The sequence below is a fragment of the Mytilus californianus genome, unplaced genomic scaffold, assembly GCF_021869535.1.
Source record: "Mytilus californianus isolate M0D057914Y unplaced genomic scaffold, xbMytCali1.0.p SCAF_5, whole genome shotgun sequence".
Taxonomy (NCBI): Eukaryota; Metazoa; Mollusca; class Bivalvia; order Mytilida; family Mytilidae; genus Mytilus; species Mytilus californianus.
In genome coordinates, this window is record NW_026262701.1 from 8,894,509 (window position 1) to 8,920,300 (window position 25,792).

The 25,792-nt window shown below is 32.5% G+C and overlaps 1 protein-coding gene across 2 annotated transcripts in view; it reads right to left on the reverse strand.

Moving 5' to 3' along the window:
- Positions 1-22,908, reverse strand: part of LOC127700609 (uncharacterized) — a 56,863-nt gene extending 33,955 nt beyond the window's left edge. For both annotated transcript variants that reach the window (XM_052204160.1, XM_052204159.1), the window contains exons 1-3: positions 22,790-22,908; positions 8,635-9,045; positions 1,417-1,773 (exon numbers count right to left, since the gene is read on the reverse strand). In XM_052204160.1, the coding sequence (XP_052060120.1) occupies positions 1,417-1,773; positions 8,635-9,045; positions 22,790-22,847 (826 nt within the window). In that variant the 5' untranslated portion in view covers positions 22,848-22,908. The remainder of the gene's footprint in view (positions 1-1,416; positions 1,774-8,634; positions 9,046-22,789) is intronic.
- Positions 22,909-25,792: the final 2,884 nt, after the last annotated feature.

Consider the following 25,792-nt stretch of genomic DNA (forward strand, 5'->3'; position numbering starts at 1 on the left):
CTTGCGGTCATCCGATGTTCAGTACTTCAGTACTTTGATTAGGACTGGAATTATCCAATAAAAATGATCTGAATTTTTCTCAAAATTTTCTCGGGCAGTTTTTTTTTCATATTATTTACTTCATTTCTTTGTTTTTTAAATCTTATTTTATCACTTTCTTTATTATTTTTCTAGAACTGCTTTCCGTAACATATCGCGAATTCTAATTTGCTTTCTTAATTGATTATTGAACCAGGGTTTGTCATTACATCTTCTTCCCTAGCTATTTCCAAAAATGTGTTTGTAAATTCATCACACATATCATCGACGTCCTCAAAATTTCCTATCTTGTCACTCTAATTAGTTTCGTCCAGATTGTTATTAAATTTAACCAAATCTATTTTGTCATATTGCCATATTTCTCTTTTAAATGTAGTAACACGATGTTTTACCGCCGTTTTAATTTATTATCATTGGTAAAAATAAAAATAAAAACAATAACAAAATTGAGACGGGTCTGTCATATAAAAAAAGAACAAGTTTGTTTTAATATTTTTATACAATAGTGGACTATTGAACCGATAGGTTCTAGAGCAAGGTCCACAAAACCACATAAAGTAATAGAGGTTCGAATTGGGGATTAATCTTACACACATGATTTTTTATAAGTAATTATTGGCTTTGAGATAGTTTTCAGTAATTGTGAGTACTTTCTAATCGGTACTTTGTGTCTTAATATAAAACAAAGGAGATGTGGTATGATTGCAAATGAGATAACTCTCAATCAAAGTCCAAATGACGTTAAGTTTAGTTACTATCGGTCATCAAGGGGGTGGGGGTTCTTGTGACTTACAATTTTTCAGCCTTTTTTTAAAACATACTATTTTTAAAAAGCATACTGGTACAATACTTTTTTTAATTTTTTTTAAAAATTTTATTTGATATTTCTTTATTTCCATAAATTGCTTGTTACATTGTCTTCAACAAGTCCAAGTTCCTTGTGAAGAATAAATATAATTTACAATTCTATTATATTAATAAATTATAATAATGCAATACTTTTTTGTAACTCATCGATGTTTCTATTTATTCACTAAATTTCATCTGAATTTATTTAAACTACGTTTATATACTTTATAGAAGAAAGTTCCATTATGTACAGATATATATATATATATATTAAAAGGACAAACTGGCAATAGACTACATTTAGTAATACATTTAAAATCAAATAATGTTCGCTACAGTTTTCGTGTCGTATTCTAAGTGAATGAAACCACAGCCCTTTTATAAGTTTATTATTTTTTTGCTCATTTTTGTGTGATATGAGGTAGACTTACTTTCAAATGTATTTTTCCTAATGATATTTTTTCAAATATTCATTGATCGAAACAAATTTTTTTTTATTTTACTATCTTAAATAATGGTGATACTTACACTTGTATATTGTTATATTGGATGAAATTGAACTGGCATGTCCACATATTGTACTTGTACCCCCAGTTTCACATATGAATTCCGTATACTGGAAATCGGCAGAAACATTGTATCCCAATGTAGACGTCTGACTATTCTGACAACCTTGCGGGAAAACCGGTCCTTGGTCAATGTCTCCGTTATCTAGCCAACTTCGAAAGTGTTTGTCATTTTCTCTCCTAAAACACCATCTTAAGACTTGGGCAGGAGCACCTACTGTTCCTGTACAACTCAACTGAATTAATGTATATGGGTTATATGTTTCATCCATTTCTGGTTTTGGACTAACTTGTATCTGATGGATCGTTGTAGGCCGTACTAGAACATATTTGAAATATTATTATTGTTTATTTTTTTTATTGCGAAATGGACCTACAAAATACATTTCAGTGTATTTTCATATTTTATATACCAGCAGCATATATATAAATAAGTCTAAATTGAAAACAACGTTCTAACCTATGATTGCGTTGGATAAAAACCGCAATTTTTATACGTGTGCATGCAAAACAAATTTCTTGGTAGAAGGGTCTAAATACAGCACAAACAACATTTTCTAAAAGACCAAAAAAGTGAAAAAGTATATTTTAACAAAACGTATTTGACTAACAGGTCGAACAACGGATGTTCTTAAACCCTGCTGACTGCCATTGGCGATAGCCAAATAAACGGATCACAAGATGTAACAGAATGGATCTTTATTATTAATTTAATACCAAACAGAAAACAATAAACTTGCGGAAAAGATGGCATACCGCAAACATGAGGTGCAAAAATTTGTACACCATATCCGGATTTCGACAATTAATGTCTCTTCGGTGATGTTAGGAATCGAAACGGTATTTGGAAGGCCATATAATTTACCTCAATTTAGGATAGACTCTTGAATTTTGAAGAGTCGAAATAGGATGAACGGATCATATAAACCCGAAGGCAGTATAATCTAGAGTTGTAACACAGTACATGATATATTAGGCAATGAAGATGGAATTGATTGCAGATTAGCTAAATGTCTATCGTAAAGGATCGTAAGATACAGTCACAGAAATAATTATTTTGATAAGTACATAAAATTGAGAATGGAAATGGGGAATATGTCAGAGACAACATGCAACCCGACCAAAGAGCAGATAACAGATCATAATAGCCGAAGGCCACTAACAGATCTTCAACGCAGCGAGAAAATCTAAACAAGTGACAACTGTACGACAGATCCATCCATTGGATCACCAGTGAAGGTGATACACGGCTGAAAACACATTTTATATGCATGACTACTCTAAATATCCGCACAACAATGTTAAATCTGCAAATTTGCGGAGGCAAATTTTTGTTCTTCCCTCGCAGGGATTCAAACTCATGCTATTGGGATATCGAGACAACACCACCTGCACTGTGTCCAGCGCTCTAGACCAATCGGCTACCTAGACTGAACTTAAAATTCAGCTTTCGGTGGCCTAGTGTTACCTTTCCTCGTCAGTAGAATCTAGAGTTGTAACACAGTACATGATATATTAGGCATGAAGATGGAATTGATTGCAGATTAGCTAAATTATCTGTCGTAAAGGATCGTAAGATACAGTCACATAAATAATTATTTGATAAGCACGTCTGAACAAGTGACAACTCTACGATATATCCATCCATTGAATCACCAGTGAAGGTGATACACGGCTGAAAACACATTTTATATTCATAATTACTCTAAATATCAGCACAACAATGTTAAATCTGCAAATTTGCGGAAGCAAATTTTTGTTCTTCCCCCGCCGGGATTAGAACTCATGCTATTGGGATATCGAGACAACACCGCCTGCCCTGTGTCCATCGCTCTAGACCACTCGGCCACCTTTACTTTAGATCTACTCTAAAAACACCGATACTCTTCAATATCTTAATTTCAGATCATGCCCTTGATCCCATACTAGAGGAACAATTCCGTTTAATTTTTCGATACTTTTTACACTATTGTAATACATACACCATTACGCGACAGAGGGCTTAAAGAATTTAAGGAACATCTATCAAGACAGATAAACCTCAAAACCTCATCGATGCGTCTATTACGGAAATGATGACACCAAAAGAAACAAATCAAAATGATACTAGCATTACTTACGTAATCACCCACAATTCAAGGAATCATAGAATTTTAAAAACGGCACTGAAAAATGTTTTCTAATGCTTAATTCGCATCGAGGGAAGACATCTTAACTGTACAGAAATGTGGAGACTCTCGATGTGGGATAAGCAATTGCATCAATGAGGGAGAAGCTATCATATTCAAAACCAGGGATATTTTTAAAGTGGTGTTGCTAAAAGGCGGAAACAGAATACGGAACGGAATACGGAACGGAAACGGAAAACGGAGACTTTATATAGAAGGCGTTCTTAATAATTTTCTGGGTAAATTTTTCGAAGCTAGTAGTAGCTTTTACGTTTCATTGTCTTCTGTTAGTTTTAAAGTTCACCGACCAGGTCTAGGTCAGTAAGCTAATTTCAGTTTTCAGTTATTCTTTTGTTAACTTGCATTCGATTAAAGTCGCAGAATGCGAGGCAAAAAGAATACAATATCATGGTGGTGACAGTGGCAACGGCGTTAACTATGTGTAAAGCTTGATATTTTAAAGGGTAAAGGAATTGGGTGATTCATCCATTGCGTTACAAAGTTTCAGTCTGTCATATAATCATTGTCCTTGAACTCGTTTTCATGGTTCAGTGACTGCCAAAAATCTGAATATTTTTTTTCGTGTTGTGAATGTTTCACTTATCATGAGTTCTAGGATAACTAATTTGGTCACTAGTATATGGTAACCTTACAAGGTTTACATGTCCGTCAGACATGGTTCACCTGACCTTGATTTCATGGGTCAGAGAGCAAGGTTAAGTTTCAGTGGCCAAGTCCGTATCTCAGATACTATAAGAAGTGGGTCATTTATAGTTGCATGGAATGATAGCAAGGTGTACATGTCTTTGTGGCAGAGTTTTGCTGACCTAACCTCATTTACATAGATCATTGATAATTTTTCTTTTCTCTGAGACTTTCGACATCATTCAGTCATTATTAGTAAAGCATACTGTACCTGTAGAATTATTATAAAAAGATGATATCACATCCTAGTTTTTACGGTTGGATGATAATGGTCACCTGCTTTTCTCAGATTATTGATAGTGATCTTTCAATAGCATTCATTAAGGGGACGTGGATTGTTGAGGATACAAATGTGTTCAAAAGGGAAAATACCTTTTCGCCCGGAAAGTCGAGGATAAAAATAAGTATGCGTATCAACAGATGAAAATAAATGGTCAATCATCGAAAAAATCCTCCTGCCTCATCACCCCCCGAAATATAAAATGATCGTACCCTAACTAACTGCGAGTACTTTTACATCAGTAATTTGAGTCTTTTATCTTTATGTTAGTTGTTTTGTTGTACTTCATGTCGATTTGATGAGTCAAGCCATTTCCGACTGGTTTTTTTTTTTCTAAAGTTTGTTAAACCCCGCCACATTCTGTATGCTTCTGTTCAAAATCAGGAACCTGTAATTCTTTAAGTTGCTGTCTGTTATATTTTTATGTTTTTATTGTTGTTGTTGTTGTTGTTATAAATGAGACCGTAAGTTTTTTTCGTTTGTATTGTTTAACAATTTATCTTGCCGGGCTTTTTATAGCTGATTGTATAATTTGAAACTACCGATCTTCTTTAAATGTATTATTTTCACAGAGTAAAAAAAACAATCATTCCAATTGGAAACATGTTAGATAGATTGAACATGCATATTCAGCTATGAAATTAATGCAGTTGTGCCTGCTGGTATATAATTTATAGCACGAACGGTGGTACATGTTTGTTGTCATCACAACGAGGGTGATTTAGGTCGAAAACATCATGCAAGACCAAACTCGATGTGCCAGATTTCGGTTGTGAAAAAAAACCCGACCCGTTTGATGCTTATACTACAGTTATAACAAAAATCTGTTCAATGAAAAAAAATAAAGTTTCGAAAAACCGATACAAAACAAACCAAACAAAATAAAAATCTTCAAAGTTAACTGGCCTTTTAAAACAAATAAATCAACTACACAACAAGCAAAATTGAGAAATGTATTGAGTGACAACTGTCTTGCTTATGACCTTATAGTGTAAGCAACAAAATGATGACTAGCACGAGATAATCCGTGTTTTATTAGTGCAACAATTTTGACTTAATTTGTGATTTTTAATTGTTAATTTTTTCAACGCGACTTACATTTCACGCATGAAATTTGGCACACTTAAGTCAGAGTAAAATATCTCGTGATGATACACGTAATAATTTTACTTTCGGTTAAAATGTGGTTAATTTCGGGTAAAATTTTCGTCTTACTAAAATGCTGAAATACTTATACTAAAACTACTTGAATACTTTCATCTTTCGTTATATGATATATTTAATATAAATGATAAACTATCTTCTAAGTTTTATTTCAACCACCAATAAAGAGCGCAATTACTTTATTTTTCATGTTACAGATTCTCCGTACAATACGGTATCTGGGAGTACCCTGTAAAACACGAGATTTAGAAAATCGTGACCACGGGAACTTACGACGACAATCATGAATGTTAACTATAATGTTATTCCTATAATGTCCAACAACAAAAAAGTCAGCCAATAACTTAAACTTGTTAATTTAGGACTTTTTGAACATTGTGCACCCTACTACAGGACAATGTGCCTTAAGGTATTTTAAAGGCTGGTATTGGTGGATTGTGGAAAAAGGGGACAAATGATAGGTGCTAATTCATTTTATATTTTTTAAGTATTCTAGGGCTTGTTTCATCTGCATGGTACAAGCGGGATTGTAATTTCCCATTCTATCCATTTTCGATTAACAAATAAAGAGATGACATACAATTCGTTCACGTCTTATAGTTTTAGAATACCTAAGACAAATAAATAACTTATCATGTATTATTCCAAATGATCCGAATTTTTGCAGTAATTATCATGAGCAATAAAGTGCAACGCAGCTCAGGCTTCCGTACGTTGACCATTACGTTGTAGTTCAGCAATAAATTGAATTTGTATTGAAATAAATAATACTTTTTTTTTAATTTAAAGCAAAGCATCTTTCGAATAACTGACATGCTAAACTATAAAATAAAATGTGAATGCTGTTGTTCCCCTGACGAACGAGCGTACGTAATCTCCGATTCTAAATAACAATTTGTATTCGAAACCCGTCATAACAGTCTTTTATTTTCCCTACCGAGAGTTGAGCGTACTTTACTATTAAAAACTTGGTTAGTTTCATATAAAACGGGAACAGGTCTTCAGTTGCTTAAAGTTTGTCTGCTGTTGTCTATGGTGCTTGAATTCATTCTGTTTTAATGGGGAAAAAATGATCCGGTACTGGAAATTATTACTTTTAGTACCTCAGAATAGTTTGTTTTACATAACATGTGAGCAATATAGTCTACTATTGATAAAATGTTTGTCTTCATAAATAGAAAGTGCAAATATATTTTTTTATTGCAATTGTAAATAATATGCCGTTATTCAAAATCATTACTTTAGTACCACGTGATGGATTGTTTACATACGATCTAGATACGAGCAACATATTTAGTCTACAGTTAGTGTAAAATTTTGTCTTCATGAATTAAGACTAAAGAGTGCAAATATCTTCTTTTATTGATAATAAATGTCGGGACTTAACTATGTACTTTTGATATAAAAGAAGGAGATGTGATGTGATTAGCAATAAGGCCACTTTAATACAGGGTCTTAATTACGTGATTAAGGTGACTATAGGTCACCGGTCGGCCTGTGTCAATGAGAAAAACCCATATCGTAAACTCAGATATTAAAAGCCCCGATATGACAAAATGTAAAACAATTCAAACGGAAAAACCAATGACTTATGTTATTACAAAACAATAAACGATACAATTTATATGACAGACAGCAACCGACGACAACCACAGACGATTGACTTTGGACATGCACATAACAAATGTGGCGGGGTTACACATGTTTGTGAGCGCCAACAGTGCTGTAACAACACAATATAAGAACAAACTGTAAAATCAGTTGAAAAACAAATAACATAAAGATAAAAGGACACAAGGTACCAAATAAAGAAAACTCAGAGTTACTGAAAGCTAATTCAAAGCCAACAAGACCAAGTACATCAAGATGGATTGTTTAACATAAAATGTGAGCAATAAAAATCAACAGTTGCTTAAAATTTTGTTGTCAGTATTTAAAAGAGCAAAACTTGTTCTGTGCATTGAACAATATCAAGTCTTCCTGCACTGTTAAGGCATTGCTGTATTAAATCCAATGTGAGGTAGAACCACCGATATTAGAGTATAGGATGGAATGGTTTCATATCCGTAAATTTAATACTTAGAGCTTGCTTTAATAGAGAGGCAAAAATACCAAAAGGATTCATAAGTCGAAGAAAAACTGACAACGCCATGACAAAACACGAAAAAAATACCAAAAGACAAACAACAGTATACAATGCACAACATAAAAAAGTAAAGACTGAGAAACACTAACCCCACATAAAATCTTGGTTGCTCCGGACGGGTAAGCAGATCCTGCTCCACATGTGTCACGTTGAGAATTCTTTGATACTGTATAGTTTGTAACTGTTTTTTTTATAATTATTTCAGATAGTCTAATTAAATGCTTTGCTTGTACTGACTTTATTGTATATTCTGTTATGTGCCATTTGTTAGTCAACTGATCAAGATTTGCAGGGGAAGAACTGATATCTAGCCTTAGAGCTCATCGTTTTGCTCAGATAACTTCCGTTTTAAAACTATATATTCATCTGTAAATGTTTTTGTAACATGCATTTGTTTTGAATATTGCTGACTCATGGACGTATACTCCGCATTTCCTTTCATTCAAAAATAGCAGTTTGCTTAATGTTCTTGTCCTACCTAATCTGAACGAATCCAAGATTTTCGTAAAAAATAGTGATCTCGCAATGCCTCAATTCGTTAATTTTGCACAAAAAGCTCAAATGTTAGGGTTAAGCACATGTATGCATTTGATCTCCCCAAAAAATTATATAATCAAATATGAAAAATATTATGAAATATTAGTCCGTCTTCAATGAATAACTTGATCAGAACATTCTTTATCACACCCCTTATCATCTTCGTTTGATTATATATACCTATTAATTCCACAGTGCCAATTTTCACTTTCTCTAATAGCTGATTTTTAGCTGAGGTACCAATAACTGTACAGCGAAATACTCCTTCATCTGAACATAAAACATTTTCGGGTGGGATGTCAAACGCCAGTCCGGAATTCATAATTGGGTATATATATTCCTTGATAACAGTGGCGCGATTCTGCCAACCTGTCCGAGTCCAAGCTGTTGCATTTTGCATACTTTTCAAATCAAAATAAACCGTAACGATGTTCTGAAAACCATTAGATGTATTTTTTTCGAGTGTGACGTTAGTTATAGACACCCACATTGGTGCCTCGGAAGGACTACATCCAATTCTAAGTTTTTCTTGCTGAAAAAGAACTGTCCGTGATAGTATCATGGAGACATCCTGGCAAGATACGGTATTATCTGGAAGAGAAATAGGAATAGCTTCGACTTTTTATCTTCAATGTAAGCATAATGTAACACAACACTCTTTTTGTAATGAATATTATTATCAATTTGAATTTTCCATTTATGTAAGCAATTTAAAAAACTCATAGTATCCAAAGATAAATTATGATACCAAACAGTTGATTGATGTATGATAAATTTTTCAATGAGTTGGTTTACTGTTGATGTAAAGGTTTTTATTATCGAAAAGAAGCTCTTGAGAGCTGCGAGCTTTTGTTTTATATAATATCTTGTGCAAACTCGAATTTAAATAAAATTGATCGGTATGGATTTTGATCTTTGTGGCTGTTCGTATGGTGATGATTTTTAACGTCATTTTCAATACAATGGAATTTTATGCGATTGTAATACAAATGAAAGGTTTAGTTAGCTATAAAACCAGATTTAATACAACAATTTGTACATAAGGAAACTCCTTAACCAAGTCATGAATATGGCAGTTGTTTTCCATTCGTTTGATGTGTTTGAGCTTTTGATTTTGCCATTTGATAAGAGACGTTCCGTTTTAAATTTTTCTTTAGGTTCGGTAGTTTTGTTATTTTACTTTTTGAAACTTGGTGGATAGATGTTGACAAAATTATTACTTTGGTAGTCTGCAGATATCTGTGCAAGGTGAACTGCTAGTATATGGAATATGCCAATCCACTATAAAATCAGTACTTCTGATAAATAATATGTTACCCTTTAAATGGATTAACATTTGGGTAATTACTTAGTTTTTGTTTGTTTTGATTTATAAAATCAGAACCATATCAGAGCCTCTTATAAAGAATATATTACCCTTTCATTCGATCAACATTTGGGTAATTACTTAGTTTTTGTATGTTTTGATATAAGTTCGTTGAAGCTACGTAATTGTTTGGTACTTTTAATAGCACTAACATAAATAAACCACCATACAAGATTGAAAATTTGCATAAAATTCTTCCAATTCATAAACAGCAGATGCAATTACTATATTTGTGATATTGAAATGCAGATACGTAGTAAACTAACATAATCTAGTTATAGAGATTTTGCCTTTAAGTTTCGAATGGGGTATACTTGTGAAAAGGGTGAAAAAATCAATGTCTTTATACAATTGCAAGAGAAAAAGATACTTAGATTATATGTTCTGTAACAGATCTTCAGAATTTCTAAGTATCCACATCTGAATCAATGTTATTTTAACACACTGTGTTTCTTACAATTATTAATGTCTTTTCTGTGATGTTTCGGACTGAAAGATTTGAAAATCTAAACCTAACAGAAACGTTAAATAGATGCAATGATATAAAATGCAAGTGTAGACAAAACTCTACAAAGAATCAGAGGTATGCATAAGGAATAAACACGGCATAATTTTAATGGATTTCCAAAGTTTAATTACAAAAATCTTTAATTAATACAATATATGTATCACTATGCCACAACCGAAGTACTGAGGCACTGGGCTAGTAATGTATTCGGGACTGATTGTCCACCAGCAGAGGTATCGACCGGATAGTAGCATTCACATTAAACGGTACAAATTTAACTGCAAAATATCCGCATTTGGACAAATGTCTTTTCGGTGATTTTCGAGATTTTGGTAATAAAAAACTAAAATATACGGCGAAAGAGACGCTTTGAACACTGCAATTCAAATCATCTTTTTCAAGATGGGAATGATCCTCTTGTCGAACCATTCGGCGTGTCCATGTAACAACTTGTAAGTTTTTGAAAAGCTGTTCTAATGAACTTCTTAAATGAGCGTAACCTTTAAGTAACACAAAATTTGCTTAAACAGGTTTTGGCTGTAGAAAACTGTCAAAAACGGGATAGCACATCTTAATTTTTACGGTGATGCTGTTTACCGCGCCAGTAAATTTAGATAGCACTCGGGTAAAATTGTCGATATCTTAAATGAACTTATTCTTAAAGGTTACCAATTAAACGCTGTACTTAGATCTTTGAATATTGTTTTTATCGTATTGATATAATTTTGGTATCAATTAATTAATTTGTCGATACCAATTATTTTAGCATTGCATAAGGTCATGTTTTTATCTGACTGTTGGTGACGTCTTTTACACTAAATCCATTGGAAGCTGCATTTTTACTGATTTGATATTTTAGTCTTAGATACATGATTTTAATTAGTTGTTTTATGGCTTTAAACTAGATTTAACCCCGCCACATTCTGTATGGCCCTGTCCCTAGTCCGGAACCTGTTATTCAGTGGTTGTCGCTTATTGCTATGAATCATATTTGTTTTTTATAGCTTAATATGCGGTATGGGTTTTGCTCATTGTTGAAGGCCGTACGGTGTGACTTATAGATGTTAACTTCTACGTCATTTGGTCTCTGGTGGAGAGTTGTCTCATTGGCAATCATACCACATCTTCATATTTTTATGTTAGAGTTAATCTAAACTTTCAAAAACTTTCAAAATTATTTACAAAAAAAAAAATAAAATTACAAAAATACCGAACTCCACGGAAAATTCAAGTCGGAAAGTCCTTTTTGAAATGGATCAATTAAAAGCTCAAACACATCAAACGAATGGAAAACAACTGTCATATTCCTGACTTGGTTCAGGCAATTCCTTATGTAGAAAATGGTGGATTAAACCTGGTTTTATAGCTAGCTTAACCTCTCACTTGTATGAGAGTTGCATAAAATTCCATTATATTGAAAATAATGTGTGAACAAAACAAACAGACATTAAGGGGGATATCCAGTGAACGAAAACAAAAGAAAATTTACTCTTCTCATGATAGAGTCGAGAAAGTCAATAATAAAACAATGCCGGTGACGATACTGATCAAAAGTTATTTCCAAATAATAATTGTTAATTTTAAATAAATTAATTGTTAAACTGCGTTATTAGAAATATACATGCAAATACACAATGTTTTATGTCCAGTATTTATCGAGATAATTGCATTAGAAGCCTGTGAAACTGAAATTTAAAAACTGCTAATCTTTGCTGCATATTGATAAAAAAAAATGGAAAAAATCATGTCCATACAAAATCTAAAGATCTTTCGGGTCACCAATTTTCGGAGTGTTCCACAAGCATGTTACAAGTTCCCAAAGTATATTTATTTGTTCACACCTACGTTATCGAGCACACCGGTCTGATCTTGTCACATGTACATTCAATAGAGAAATATTGTCTTTTTGTGAATATGAAAAATTAAAAGTCTGCCTGTGTATGGCATGGTTTTGGTTGCAAAAATTTGATATTTTTCATTTAAATGCAATATTTCTTATTTAATTGGTATATTTCTTCATTTAAATGCAATATTTTTGTATTTGAATGGTATATTTTTTTTCATTTAAATGCAATATTTTTTATTCAGATGGTATAATTTTTCATTCAAATGGTATAATTTTTCATTCAAATGGTATAATTTTCGTTCAAATGCAATATTTTTTTTTCAATTGGTATTAAATGTCATTTGAATGCAATATTTTTCATTCAATTGGTATAGTAGTTTTATTTATATGCAATAATCGCATTATGGGAAATTCTTTGACGTCATAAGGTCAAATTTGCAACAACGTTTGTGATTGGTCGGAAATTGTTTGGATTTCTCCCCTTTCTTTCTAAACATGGGTGACCAAGAATAAAAAAACGCGTCAGAATATCTCCCCTCTAACTAAATCTAACGTTCGTGCGAGTCCTGCACTGGCTGTTAAAATCTTGTGGTCATAACTAGTATTTCTATTGCAAAATGTCGATGGTCAAAACGTTCGGTCCACTTTTCAAAAACATTTTCATTGTATATGGATTTATATGCAAGTATATCGGTTTTTTTTAAATAGATTAGACACCGTTGGTTTTCCCGTTTGAATGGTTTTACACTACCAATTTTTTGGGGGCCCTTTATAGCTTGCTGTTCGGTTTGAGCCAAGGCTCCGTGTTGAAGACCGTACGTTGACCTTTAATGGTTTACATTAACAAATTATGACTTGGATGGAGAGTTGTCTCATCGGCACTCATATCACATCTTCTTATATCTATATACAACGTAAAACAGGCGTTTCTCAGACTGTTTTCTTTTTTAATTAAATCCTTTGCCGCGCGTTGTGTACTGATTGATAACTCAGTCTGGGAGAACAAGATTTATTTCAGTACCAGTTGTAATTAGGTTTGAGCAAACTTCCAGTAATTGCAAATACTCTTATGTCGGTGCTTTGTGTCTATTGTCTTAATGTTAGTTTTTTGTGTGTCTCGTACCGATCTTTTGAGTTAATTTGCTGATTTGTGCAAGTTGTTATTTTATTGTAATGTTACACCACTGTCCCAGCTTCGGGATGGGTTGCTCACAAACATGTTGTTGTACTGTTACACCGCTGTCCCAGATTAGGGGGAGGATTGGGATCCCGCTAACATGTTTAACCCCGCCACATTCTGTATGTATGTGCTTGTCCCAAGTCAGGAGCCTGTAATTCAGTGGTTGCCGTTTGTTGCTTTGTTATACATATCTGTGTTTCGTTCATTTTTTTGTACATTAATTCGGCCGTTAGTTTTCTCGATTGAATTGTTTTACATTTTTGATTTCGGGGCCTTTTATAGCTGACTATGCGGTGTAGGCTTTGCTTATTGTCGAAGGCCGTACAGTGACTTATAGCTGTTGATTTCTGTGTCATTTGATCTCTTGTGGAGAGTTGTCTCATTTGCAATCATACCACATCTTCGTTTTTATATCCACCCTGCCATATTCTTTATTTGCCTGTCCCAGGGTTGGAGCCTGTAGTTTAGTGGTTGTCGTGGGTTCCTGTCTTGACTCATATTTGATATTTTGTAAATTGTTTTGTTATGCATAATTAGGCTGTTAGTTTTTTCGTTTGAATTGTTCACACTTTTCATGTCGGGCCTTTTATAGACGACTTTACAGTATCAGGTTTTTGTCATTGTTGAAGGCCTTACGATTGTCTACAAAAAGCATTTGTCTACATGACGGCAAAAAGCTCTACAAAGCTTATGTTTGTAGTATTTCATGTAACCCGACTTAAAATAAATTTTTCTAATCTTATCTTATCTTATCTATAGTTGCTTACATCCACTTCATATTTGAACTCCGGTGGATAGTTGCCTTATTAGCAATCATATTTCATCTCTTCATTTTTATATTATATACGTGACTTCTAAACTCGTGTTTTCCTGAACAAGCATGAAATAATTTTCACTGGGCGTTAAAATTAGCAACAAACAATCAATCAGTTTAAACTTGTGTTAAATAAGAGGAAAACCATTTGATATTTATTTATTTGTTGGGTTGGGGGACAGAAGGATTTCATATATGAATATGGTTGCCTGGTAAGAGCTGAAAAATAGGAATGATTGGCGACAGATTGAAATGAATAATAATGCCCTCTCTAATTCCCTTCCCCATCCTTCATCTATAAATTTAAACTGACCACCACGGAATAGCCCAATAGTGTTGAAAGTAGCGTTACACACCAATCAATCAAAATCCCTTCCATAGAATATCAAATAATCGTCCCTTAACTGTTATTGTCCGTGTAGTTCTTATATTTATCCTGCTTATCGTCCTACAGGGATGTCCTACCAAGGCTGTCATACCATAAAAACGTTTATAAAACAGCTCACATTCTAATATATATATGCATTCATCAATTTATTAATTTCATTTAGACTAAACGACGCCATGTTTGTTATGTGCCTCTGCCGTCAACCTATCAAAAAAGAAGAGGTGGAAGAGAGCCAGAAGATCTCCCCAATGCAAAAAAAAACAGAAATGGACTTCTTCTGGCTCACTTCCGAAGAACAAAAAAAAAAAAAAATGCGCCCCATTGATATGTTTTAAAAACGCCTTGCCCTACTTTTTTTCCCAAAAAAATGGCATTATCAAATATATAAACATATATATAATCATCAAAATTAAAATGCTATTGTATTTTTATAAGACTAATGACATCTATCTATAAGTCCTAGCATACATTAATTATTATAATATGAATATATTTCTTGTTTTAATAACCACATATGATGCTATGCATGAGTCACCATCTATCAGGACATGAATTGGGTTTACATAGAGAGGATAAGGGACGACATCAGAAAATCAATGAAGGATAAAAAAACTTAATTCAAATAGTTTGGGGGGGGGGGGGCAAAATTGCTGCAAGTTTTGTTTAATTAACATCGATTTTATATATATCCTTATCAATCAATTTTTCCCAAATTAAGTTAAGAAAGGGGGGGGGGGGGTAGGGGGTCAGTGAAAAAAACTATACGAATTAAGTTTTTTTTATCCTACATTGAACTTTTGATGTCGTCCCTTATGTGCAAAAAAATAGATAAGGGGCGGGACCAAACCTATAGATAACATAATAAAGAAATGATGAAATATACAGAATACGTTGATTGACTTTTGGTTACCTTATGTCCAGTGTCAAATATGCAAATACGCATGTTTAGGACAAATATAATAGAGATCAAAGGATAAAGAATAGAGTGAAATGGTAAAAACTATATAGAATTATAGAAACGATCTTTGATCTGAAACCCCTACCCTCACACACACACCATAACCATTACTGCCAATACTCGCATATATACATCTCTATACAGATATCTAAATTTGAACCTACTCCCCCCCCCCCCCCCCCCCCCCCACCCATCTAGATACCGAGGTTTTGGATCCGCCCCTGTTAAATGTGTCTAATTATATACATTTTGTACAGATCTAGATAATAGCTAAACGTACAATCCTATAATTTGTTGGATACCTAATTATATTATATAATGTGTCACAAAATAAACTTGTATACCCCCCTTCCCAATGCAGTATTGAAAAGTAAATCATTTAAAAGTCCTGAAGATAAAATATGTTTTGAAATATGCCCTGCATTCTTATTTATGCAAAGACATATAGTAATTATTGAACTACTGTGGGGCTTGAATAAAAATCTATTTAAGGGATTCGGAGACGAGAACAGTAAAAAAAAGCTCAGCAACGAATCCTAAATGTAAAATGATTTGCAGCATAAGACATGAGAGCACATATTATAGATAGTATTAAATATGCCCTGCATACTTATTTATGCAAAAACATATAGTAATTATTGAACTACTGTGGGGCTTGAAAAAAAATCTATTTAAGGGATTCGGAGACGAGAACAGTAAAAAAAAGCTCAGCAACGAATCCTAAATGTAAAATGATTTGCAGCATAACACATGAGAGCACATATTATAGATACACGCCTCATATAGTGAAGTCCTATGTCATAGAAGTATTGTTGTAACATGGGTTAGTAACTGGTTCCAATTTATCCTGAATTGTCTTAATTAAAGAATTAGTTCCGGAGTATAACAGCTTATGTCTCTACTTGTGGGTTTCTGGTTCTGCTGTCGTAATAAGGTGATTTTTTTTCTACATGTAGTAAAAAACAGGGGGCTTAGTCCAAATAATTGTAACGTCCTGGATGCTTTTTATTCTTTTTTCATGTGTGCCTTCCTGCGACGTCTCTGAGGATCAAGAAAAGTAAAAAATGATATAGCACTAAAGAACGTCATGATTACATGTATCTGGACTTAGAATGGGGAGGGGGGCTAGCTATGTATTTTTTTTTCAATGTGTAGACTGTAGGAGAGTTTCTTCAGAAAAGGTTGTCATTGGAGGTGCTTTTGCCATGCACGCAGGCATCAGTTTCTATCCATGAACAAGTTGTGTGTCAAATTAATTATTATTACTTGTCACTCGGTTTTTTTGCTCGTCCTAGCCATTATTGGCATTAACAGCCAGTGCACGAACTCGCACGAACGCCAAATTTAGTTAGAGGGGCGATATTCTGACGCGTTTTTTTTAATCTTGGTCAATCAAGTTTAAAAAGAAAGGGGAGAAATCCAAACAATTACCGACCAATCACAAACGTTGTTGCAAATTTGACCTTATGACGTCAAAGAATTTCCCATAATGCAATAATTGCATATAAATAAAAAAAACTACTATACCAATTGAATAAAAATATTGCATTCAAATGACATTTTATACCAATTGAATAAAAAATATTGCATTTGAACGAAAATTATACCATTTGAATGAAAAATTATACCATTTGAATGAAAAATTATACCATTTGAATGAAAAATTATACCATCTGAATAAAAAATATTGCATTTAAATGAAGAAATATGCCAATTAAATAAGAAATATTGCATCTAAATGAAAAATATCAAATTTTTGCAACCAATACCATGCCATACCTGTGCAGGGTAAGAAATTTAAGATAACTATTTTTATAAAGTAGGTATCTTTCTACTATTTTTTATACAATTTTAAGAAAAGGTCGTCTCCATTTTTGTACATGTATTTGCGGTATTCTCGATCTATTCACATTCAATGTTTACATCGAGATAAGGTCCGTTTGAATTTGCTTAGTAACTTAATTCTAAAAGTGCCAATCTTTGCTGCATATCAATCGAATCCTTTGGAATTTTTTCCCTGACTTTCTCTGATCTAGCTGTATATATATTCGGATAATTAGCATGTTCCAGAAAGGTATACAGCCAGTAGAAAAATAAACTGAAGTTGGTACTCCAGGAATTTATTCGCATAGCAACATTTTAAACCAATTTTTATCAAACTCATATACTCTATAAACTGCTCAGAGTCTGAAAAGACCATATTTTGTACTGGTCGAGCACAGATTTTACTTGATAAGACTCGACATAATCTCGACATTACCTAACTGTACTTAACTGTACTGGACTTTGGTCTCGACTTTACTTAATAAGTCTGATTCAGTTCTTGATAATCTTGGTATAGTCTGAAATGGACTCGACAAATGCTCGACCAGTCTCGACTCAGTCTCGAACTGTCTCAACCAGTCTTGACTCAGTCTCGACTAGTCTCGACCTGTCTCGACCAATCTTGACCTTTAAATTTAGTCAAGACTGGTCTGAATCAGCCCATCTACCTCAATTGTATATTGATCTTACAAAATTCCAGGTTATTTGGTAGTTTGGTTCATTGCTGTCAAATTAAAGGATTTAATTAATAGGTATAAAAAAAAGCTAGAATTTTCAGTTTTGATTAAATTTAATTATTTCAATAACTTTTTCAAATCAACTTGGATTTTTATAAAACTCTACAGCTATCTCAATTATACATTGAGCTTAAAGATTGCCAGGTTGTTTGGTAGTTTGTTTATTGCTGTCAAATTTAAGGATTTAATTAATAGGTGAAAAAAGCTAGAATTTTCAATTTGGACTGAATTCAGATAGTCATCTTTAAATTTTTTTTCATAAAACTATACAGCTATCAGGCATGGGGCAAATTACATTGCAATGTAATGCATTGCATTACAATTACTTGGACAAAAGCAGCATTTTTTTACAATTCCATGTATTTTGGAAAGTAAAGCATGAAATTACAATTACGTTACCAAAGTAATGCATTATATTACACATTACATTTTATAAATTTTATTATCAGAAGAAACATACATATAAAACATTTTATACTGCATCTTTGTAACTATTAAATAGATATTATAAAAATCTTTTCATTGCCCTATAGACCAAATAACAGTTTGGGTTAAGATTTTCTATAAATTTCTTAAACTTTTGACTTTCAACTGTTGAAAATGGGAGTAAATCACTCCTAGCAATTTACTCGAAAAGTGAATCTATAGCTTCGTTTTGCTTTGGGTCATTTAATTGATATTTCTGAATACCAGATGGATTTACAAAGTTTGCCAAGGTTGATTGTTCTTCTGGGTCAGGCTTTTATATTTTGAAGGATACATCTCTGTGTTTTCTCAAAAAAGAAATAACGAAAATGTTGTAAGGAATTTATTCTACCATTATGTTTTTTGTTATTATATTGTTAACTTAATCTCAATGTTAATTAATTACTTTAAAATCACAAATTCACTTGTCAAAAGAAAGGAATTGATAGCTATACAAACTAATTAGTGGTTTTTGTCAGGTGTCAAATATCAATCATTCAACTTATTTCTTTCATGTTTAAATATCATGTATTGGTTTTTCAATGACTATAATGGTATATGAAAATGACTGCAAATAAAAAACAATTTTACTTTTTTATGTTTATAAAATAGATCTCTTTTAATTATTAGTATAAATGTTTTAGTATTAAGGTAAGATGAAGAAAATCATTAGTTTTACAACAGTTCAACACGTTTTGTTAATCCATTAACTAGACATTGATTTGTGTTTAATTTTCCTATTTTCTTAAAAGAAAGAATAAAACAGTAGTACTTATTATCCCTGAACTTTGTAGCAATAAATAGCACTATCAGATAAGAAGAAATGCTATATAATGTCATGTAATGCATAAAATTACTGCATGTTTGCCAATGTAATGCATAACATTACAATTACATGTTATGCAAAAATTTTGGCATTACACATTACATTCATTACTTCGGGAAATGTAATGCATTACAGGGCATTACAAGTACAAATTAGCATTACCCCATGCCAGACAGCTATATCAGTTATATATTGATCTTACAGAATGCCAGGTTGTTTTATAGTTTGGTGTATTTCTGTCAAATTTAAGGATTTAATTAATAGGTAAAAAAAGCTAGAATTTTCAGTTCCGACTTAATTCAGATAGTCACCTTTAATTTTTTATATTTTTTTCAAATCAACTTAGATTTCCATCAAACATTACAGCTATCTCAATTGTATATTGATCTTAAAGAATGCCAGGTTGTTTGGTCGTTTGGTGTATTGCTGTCAAATTTATTGATTTAATTGAGAACATTGAGAAGGTCTAGTTTTCAATATTTACAGGGGAGGTAATATTTTGTCACTGGATTTCCCACTGCATTATAGGTAAAAATGTCAAAAATAGTGGTGCAGCAGTCAACAATGTGTTATAATCTTAATCCCTATAAAAACAAACAAATATGTCAACAAAGTAAAACAAAATGACATATGAACATAGCACATAAGCAAAAAATGAAAGACAAGAATACAAAAATGACCACAGCACAACAACACATTGGCGGTATGCATAAGTACCGAGCTAATCCAAAAGGATATTACCAAAAATGGACTTAACAGTAAAGTTAATAATTTTATTTTAGAAAAAGGACGAATCGTTCTTTGACATAACCCTGGTTCATCTACTTTTTGCGCAGACACTGGTGACGATTTATTAAGTCTGGGTAGCAGCTACAAGCTCTTGAATACCGAATGAGTTTGGGAAATGTTTATCCCATATGCAGGTGGAGTTGGTATATTGCTACTAAGGTGGGGGAAATTGATAATTTCAAAATTGAAATCGTCTCGTTTGTCATAAATTCTGGTACTGAGATAACCGCTTATGTCAAATTAAATGTATAAGTCTACAAAGAGGAAGCCGTGTCTGTTGTTTCTTTAACTTCTGGTTCTGGAGGATATATTAATATACAACAGTTATCAACATTTTATCTGTAAAATTTATTTTTCTAGAAAAAGCTTATAAAAGGTGGTATCTCTCATTCCAACTTGTTTTGCATCATCGTTTTTCGTATGAAACATACAAGATGCGTTGTTTCTGCTTTTTTGTTTTCTTTGGCTTCAGTAAATTTATTAAATTCCTTTTCGTTTTTCACGGGTATCAATTGATAAAAAAGGTTCTTACCTTATAAAGTCTGCCGATTTAATATATTCTCAGTTCTTTCTCAATTAATTTTCAATATAATTGCATACAAGATGCGTTGTTTCTGCTTTTTTGTTTTCTTCGGCGTCAGTAACTGTTGGGCTACCTTAGCTACCTGAGGTAGTAGTTAGGACATTTTGACAAGGCTTACCAAATTAAAACCATATTCTGTTCCCTTGTTACAAGATAGTGGTCATCATGTTGGTAAATTGACTGTACAGTTTTTCACTTTTACGACCTATGGCCTATATATATAAAGTAGGGGTGTTTGTGTGGTTTGAAAACTGCTTATTTTAAGTCAGGATATCGGGACCATATGTTATTTTATATTCAAGTTTGTACATTGAACTTTTCAGAGTATTCGGATTTCGTGGTTGGTTTGGTTTGTTCAATAATTTTTTCTAATCCTTATGATGTTATGTATATATATTAAGGTTAAGCTAAAAAAAAGTATGTGTGCTTTTTAAAGACTCCGTCATGTGAAGACATTTGTCCATGCTAGGCAAGTGATGTATACGGTAAAATGCATGTACCTCTGATAATAGTTGACAGAAATTTACGATGTTTGAGAACTGCAAATGTGAACCTTCGTAGTATGCTGCCAGAGGAAAGGGAAAGGAGACTATAGCACGAATAACAGGAAGTAAAAACTGACGCACATATACATCAGACAGATTAAACATACTCAACAGGAAACAGTAGTATTAAAGTAGCAACAAGTTTTTCCTAAACAAATATGACAAAATCATAATGAGGTCATAATTATCTCTATGATAACCAAGACCTTTTAAACGATAAACGAATTTGTCTGAGTTAATCGCTTTAGGGAGATTATGTCCATCCCCTTAAATCATACATTGTTAGAAATATTAAAAGCAGTTCAGGTTACCCAACTTTTAACCATATATGTATATGCCTATTTGTCATGTCACTTCCTTTTCGGCATTTCGACAATAATACTCAATACCAAAATAATTGAATATCCAAAACTTATTCAAAAATTAAAGAGCTGATTAACCAAAAACACAAAAAACATAGCCAAGGAATCAGACAGACCTTACGACAGGCGTATTTTTACAGTATAGGGTTTCCTCCAATATCATGTGATTTTTGTGCCTTTTTTGTACTGGAGTGATATCTCCGGATAAAAGGAAGACAGTAGTTTTAGTCTCTTAAAACAGTCCATCTAGTTTAAACATAGCATCAAGGTCAAGGTACGTGTTAATAACTTGTCTAATAAATGTCAGTAGGACAGATTGTAATTGCGTCTGGAAATATACTGTTATTCATAGCAATAGTTGACAAATCGGCTATTAAAGGTGTTAAAATTAGCTCCTATAGAAATACCTAAAAGCTGCCGGTTAACTTTATTGCCGAAACACACATAGATGTTGTGAAGTTGAAAAGCAACATTTCTTATAATCTCACCTCCGACAATTTCATTATACATAGCATGCATATATTTATCTATTTCATTATAGGAAAAGGCTTACTATCAGTTACAAAAAAATCTCCTGAAAAGAATGATGACTTGCTATCTCTTAATGATCATTGATGACGGCAGATGTTCCTTACAAAATACAGTGTTAGTCAGTATTTCATATTCTTTTTCGTTTCTGTGTTCTGTTCTCTTTCCTGAATCAAAACAAACTTTTCCATCGTGTTTTTTTTTTTTTATTTAGGAAATACTTGTTTAAGATTTTTTTCTGTAATCTTATTATATGAAAAAGATAAAGGTAGTTCTTCAAAATGTCGGTCAGAACAGTCGGGTTGGGTAACCTGAACTGCTTTTAATATTTCTAACAATGTATGATTTAAGGGGATGGACATAATCTCCCTAAAGCGATTAACTCAGACAAATTCGTTTATCGTTTAAAAGGTCTTGGTTATCATAGAGATAATTATGACCTCATTATGATTTTGTCATATTTGTTTAGGAAAAACTTGTCGCACAAGTCGCACAGGAACATGTACCAGTAGACACATACCTTTAACAATTGTGAGAATGATTACGTATCATACGTTTAATATGTTTGAACAATTTTAAAAAAGCTCAAAAGTATCTAGGAAATTTTTTTACTTACATAATGTATTCTTATTCATTAATATCATTCCACATAAAATCAATCTGTAAAATAACATGCTTTCAAAATTGGTATTAAATATTTGCTATTAAATCTTCCTGGTTATGCTTGATATTTACTTAAACGATTATTCAAAGTTATTTATAGAACAGTAATACGAGAAATGGGTCAACAATGTAAAATTATCTACTACATTTGCTATGTGATATAATTTAATTATATTGCATTTAAAATAATAGTTACAGGCATACGAGTATTGATAGGCATGAAGGATTTAATTTCTTTTCTTAAAACCAAGGCTAGATAATTTTCAAAATCATAGATACAAAAAGATTACAATTATTTTTCATGCGATTCCTTTATTTGCAATTTTGATGAACTAAAATAAATTAATACAGATGTTCTATAAACATCTATGGGAAGTAAAACAACGACACAAAACAAACAATATCTAACAGCGTATCTATAAAAACAGTCGCCCATGCAATATGTAAAGCTCTTACTCCCCCTGAGTTTGAAAATAGCGAAACAGTTTTTTAAAATCCAATTAATAATTAAAACATTTCAAATGCAAGAATTTTAAAATTCCATTTCTTTTGATTGACAGATGGGAAAGAGATACCCATGGCACCAGTTTTATGTTTTTATTTACTCAGGAAGTAGTGCAACATGTGAATAAAGTCATGTCTAGATTATACTTCATGTAAAAAAAATTGATGTGGTATGATTGTCAATGGGTCAACTATCCACAAGAGACCATATGACATAAAAGATAACACCTATAGGTCACCAAACGGCCTTAATCAATGAGCAAAACTCACACTGGATAGGAAGCTATAAAAGGCTCCGAAACGACAAATGTAAAACATTTCAAAAAAGAAAACTAACGTCCTGATTTATCATGTTTATGTACAAAACAATAAACGAAAAACGAACGTGATAAACAGCAGCAAACGACAACCACTGAATTACAGGCTCCTGACTCGGGACAGGCACATACAGGATGTGGCGGGGTTAAACATGTTTGTTGACGCCAAACCCTACCCCTTACCTATTACAGTGGTGTAACAGTACAACATAAGAACTACTAGTATAAAAATCAGTTGAAAAGGGCTCATTAGATTGATACAAAGCACATAAAAATCTAACAAAAACACAAGAGACATAAAGTACAGATCTGAAAGTACTCGCAGTTACTGAAAGCTTATACAAATTCAATAACAAATAATACAAAATTATGTGTCTAAGACTAAAATATCAATCAGTTCACATCCAACATCGAATGGATCTAAAAAAAGACGTCATTAACATTCAGAAAAAAACTCTTACAATAATATTTAATTGGATTTTGATTTACTAATAAATAAATCAATATTTATACCGTTAAAACAACATTCAAAGATCTAATTGCAGTGTTGAATTGGTTACCTTTTACATGCACTTATGAACTGATAATCTACTTTCCAATCAATATTGGAATAAATAGTATTACCCTACTCATTGTATGAAAAAATCCATAAAATCTCTGTAGGTATAAAAGTATCAATTTCACAGTGAACCATGCGTTTTCAGCTTATGTTTTTTCTTTACCATGAACAAAATAACATATTTTGTGATGTCTCGATTGTATTAATAACGTATACGTATATCCAGCTTTTGCAAGTTGTCAATACCTAAATGATGGGAAAAAAATCTAAAAGACCTCTCTGTTTCAAAATTTCTATACTTGGAGATGACAGTAAGAAAAGGAAAAATGGAGGAGTACAATCACGGCAATACGACAGCATTGATGGAAGAAGTAGGCTAGTGTTAAGACTTTACAAGTATCAAAAATATGTTCAAACAGACGCAACAACTTTGAAATCATAGGTATATACCAGTTCTTACAGGAGAAGGATGTCAAAGTTGGAACTTATTCACATGACAGGAGGATGAGTATAAACAAGTCTGTACGTGATTTGATGAAGTAAACAAAAATGATTCCTGACATGTAATCAACGCTGTGTCATCTTCTCGACCAAACACTAAACACTTAAACGTGATAAGATCAGATTGAGGACAAGGTAGAATCTGCAACCAACCAACAACTACCGGGCAATATGCAATTTTAGAGCTTAAGGAAATTTTGCTTACCGTTGTGAAATATTACACACAAAAAAAACTAAATTTCTTCCAGATTCAAAATTCAAGCAGCATTTGTTATTATAAAAGGTAAATCTATTGCAGAACTTTTAGGCGTGATCCAAGAATTTTGCAAGATTCAATCGTGAAGAAGATTTGGTTCTTTATGCATCATATGTAGAAAGTTTCAACAATAAAATTAACATGTACAAGAGAATTGTGCTTGGTGATGGAAATTTTCGGACAAGAGTCTGTTAAGTAATCTGTCACAGGGACGAAAATATGGACAAAGACTACTTAGAATCTCGATAAGAAATAATATAAAAATAGACAAATAAACTCCATTTATCTTGGACCATTATTATTGACTTATTTGAAAGTTCTTTCAAATGTGTTTGCAGTAAAATATTGAATATAGCAAATAATTTTAGAACTGGATTTATCTAATTCGTATTTTCATGCTCCATAATCTGGAGATTAAAAATGTGTTCAATAATTATTTTATCAACATATATTTCATGTCAATTTCAACATGTGTTGTTTACATTATTATGATCAGCTATCCGTTTCTTATTTATTGTAGTACTGTCAATATCCAAGGACTGTTTCATTATAACATACATGGTACACAAGGAAGGCACCATGAAATCAGTTGTCGACCCTTGAAGCAAGTTTGCGAATTTAATGATTTATCATCATGGAAAGGAACATTTGCATTACAAACCCATATAGCCCTAACTAAAGGAATATTAAGGAAAATTAATATACAAAATGTGTATTTGATAAATTCGGGAATTGGACAAGAAGGATTATGGAGTGATTGAATATTAAAGACATAAATTCAAAATAAATGAAACATATCCAATGACATTTTGATTGCTA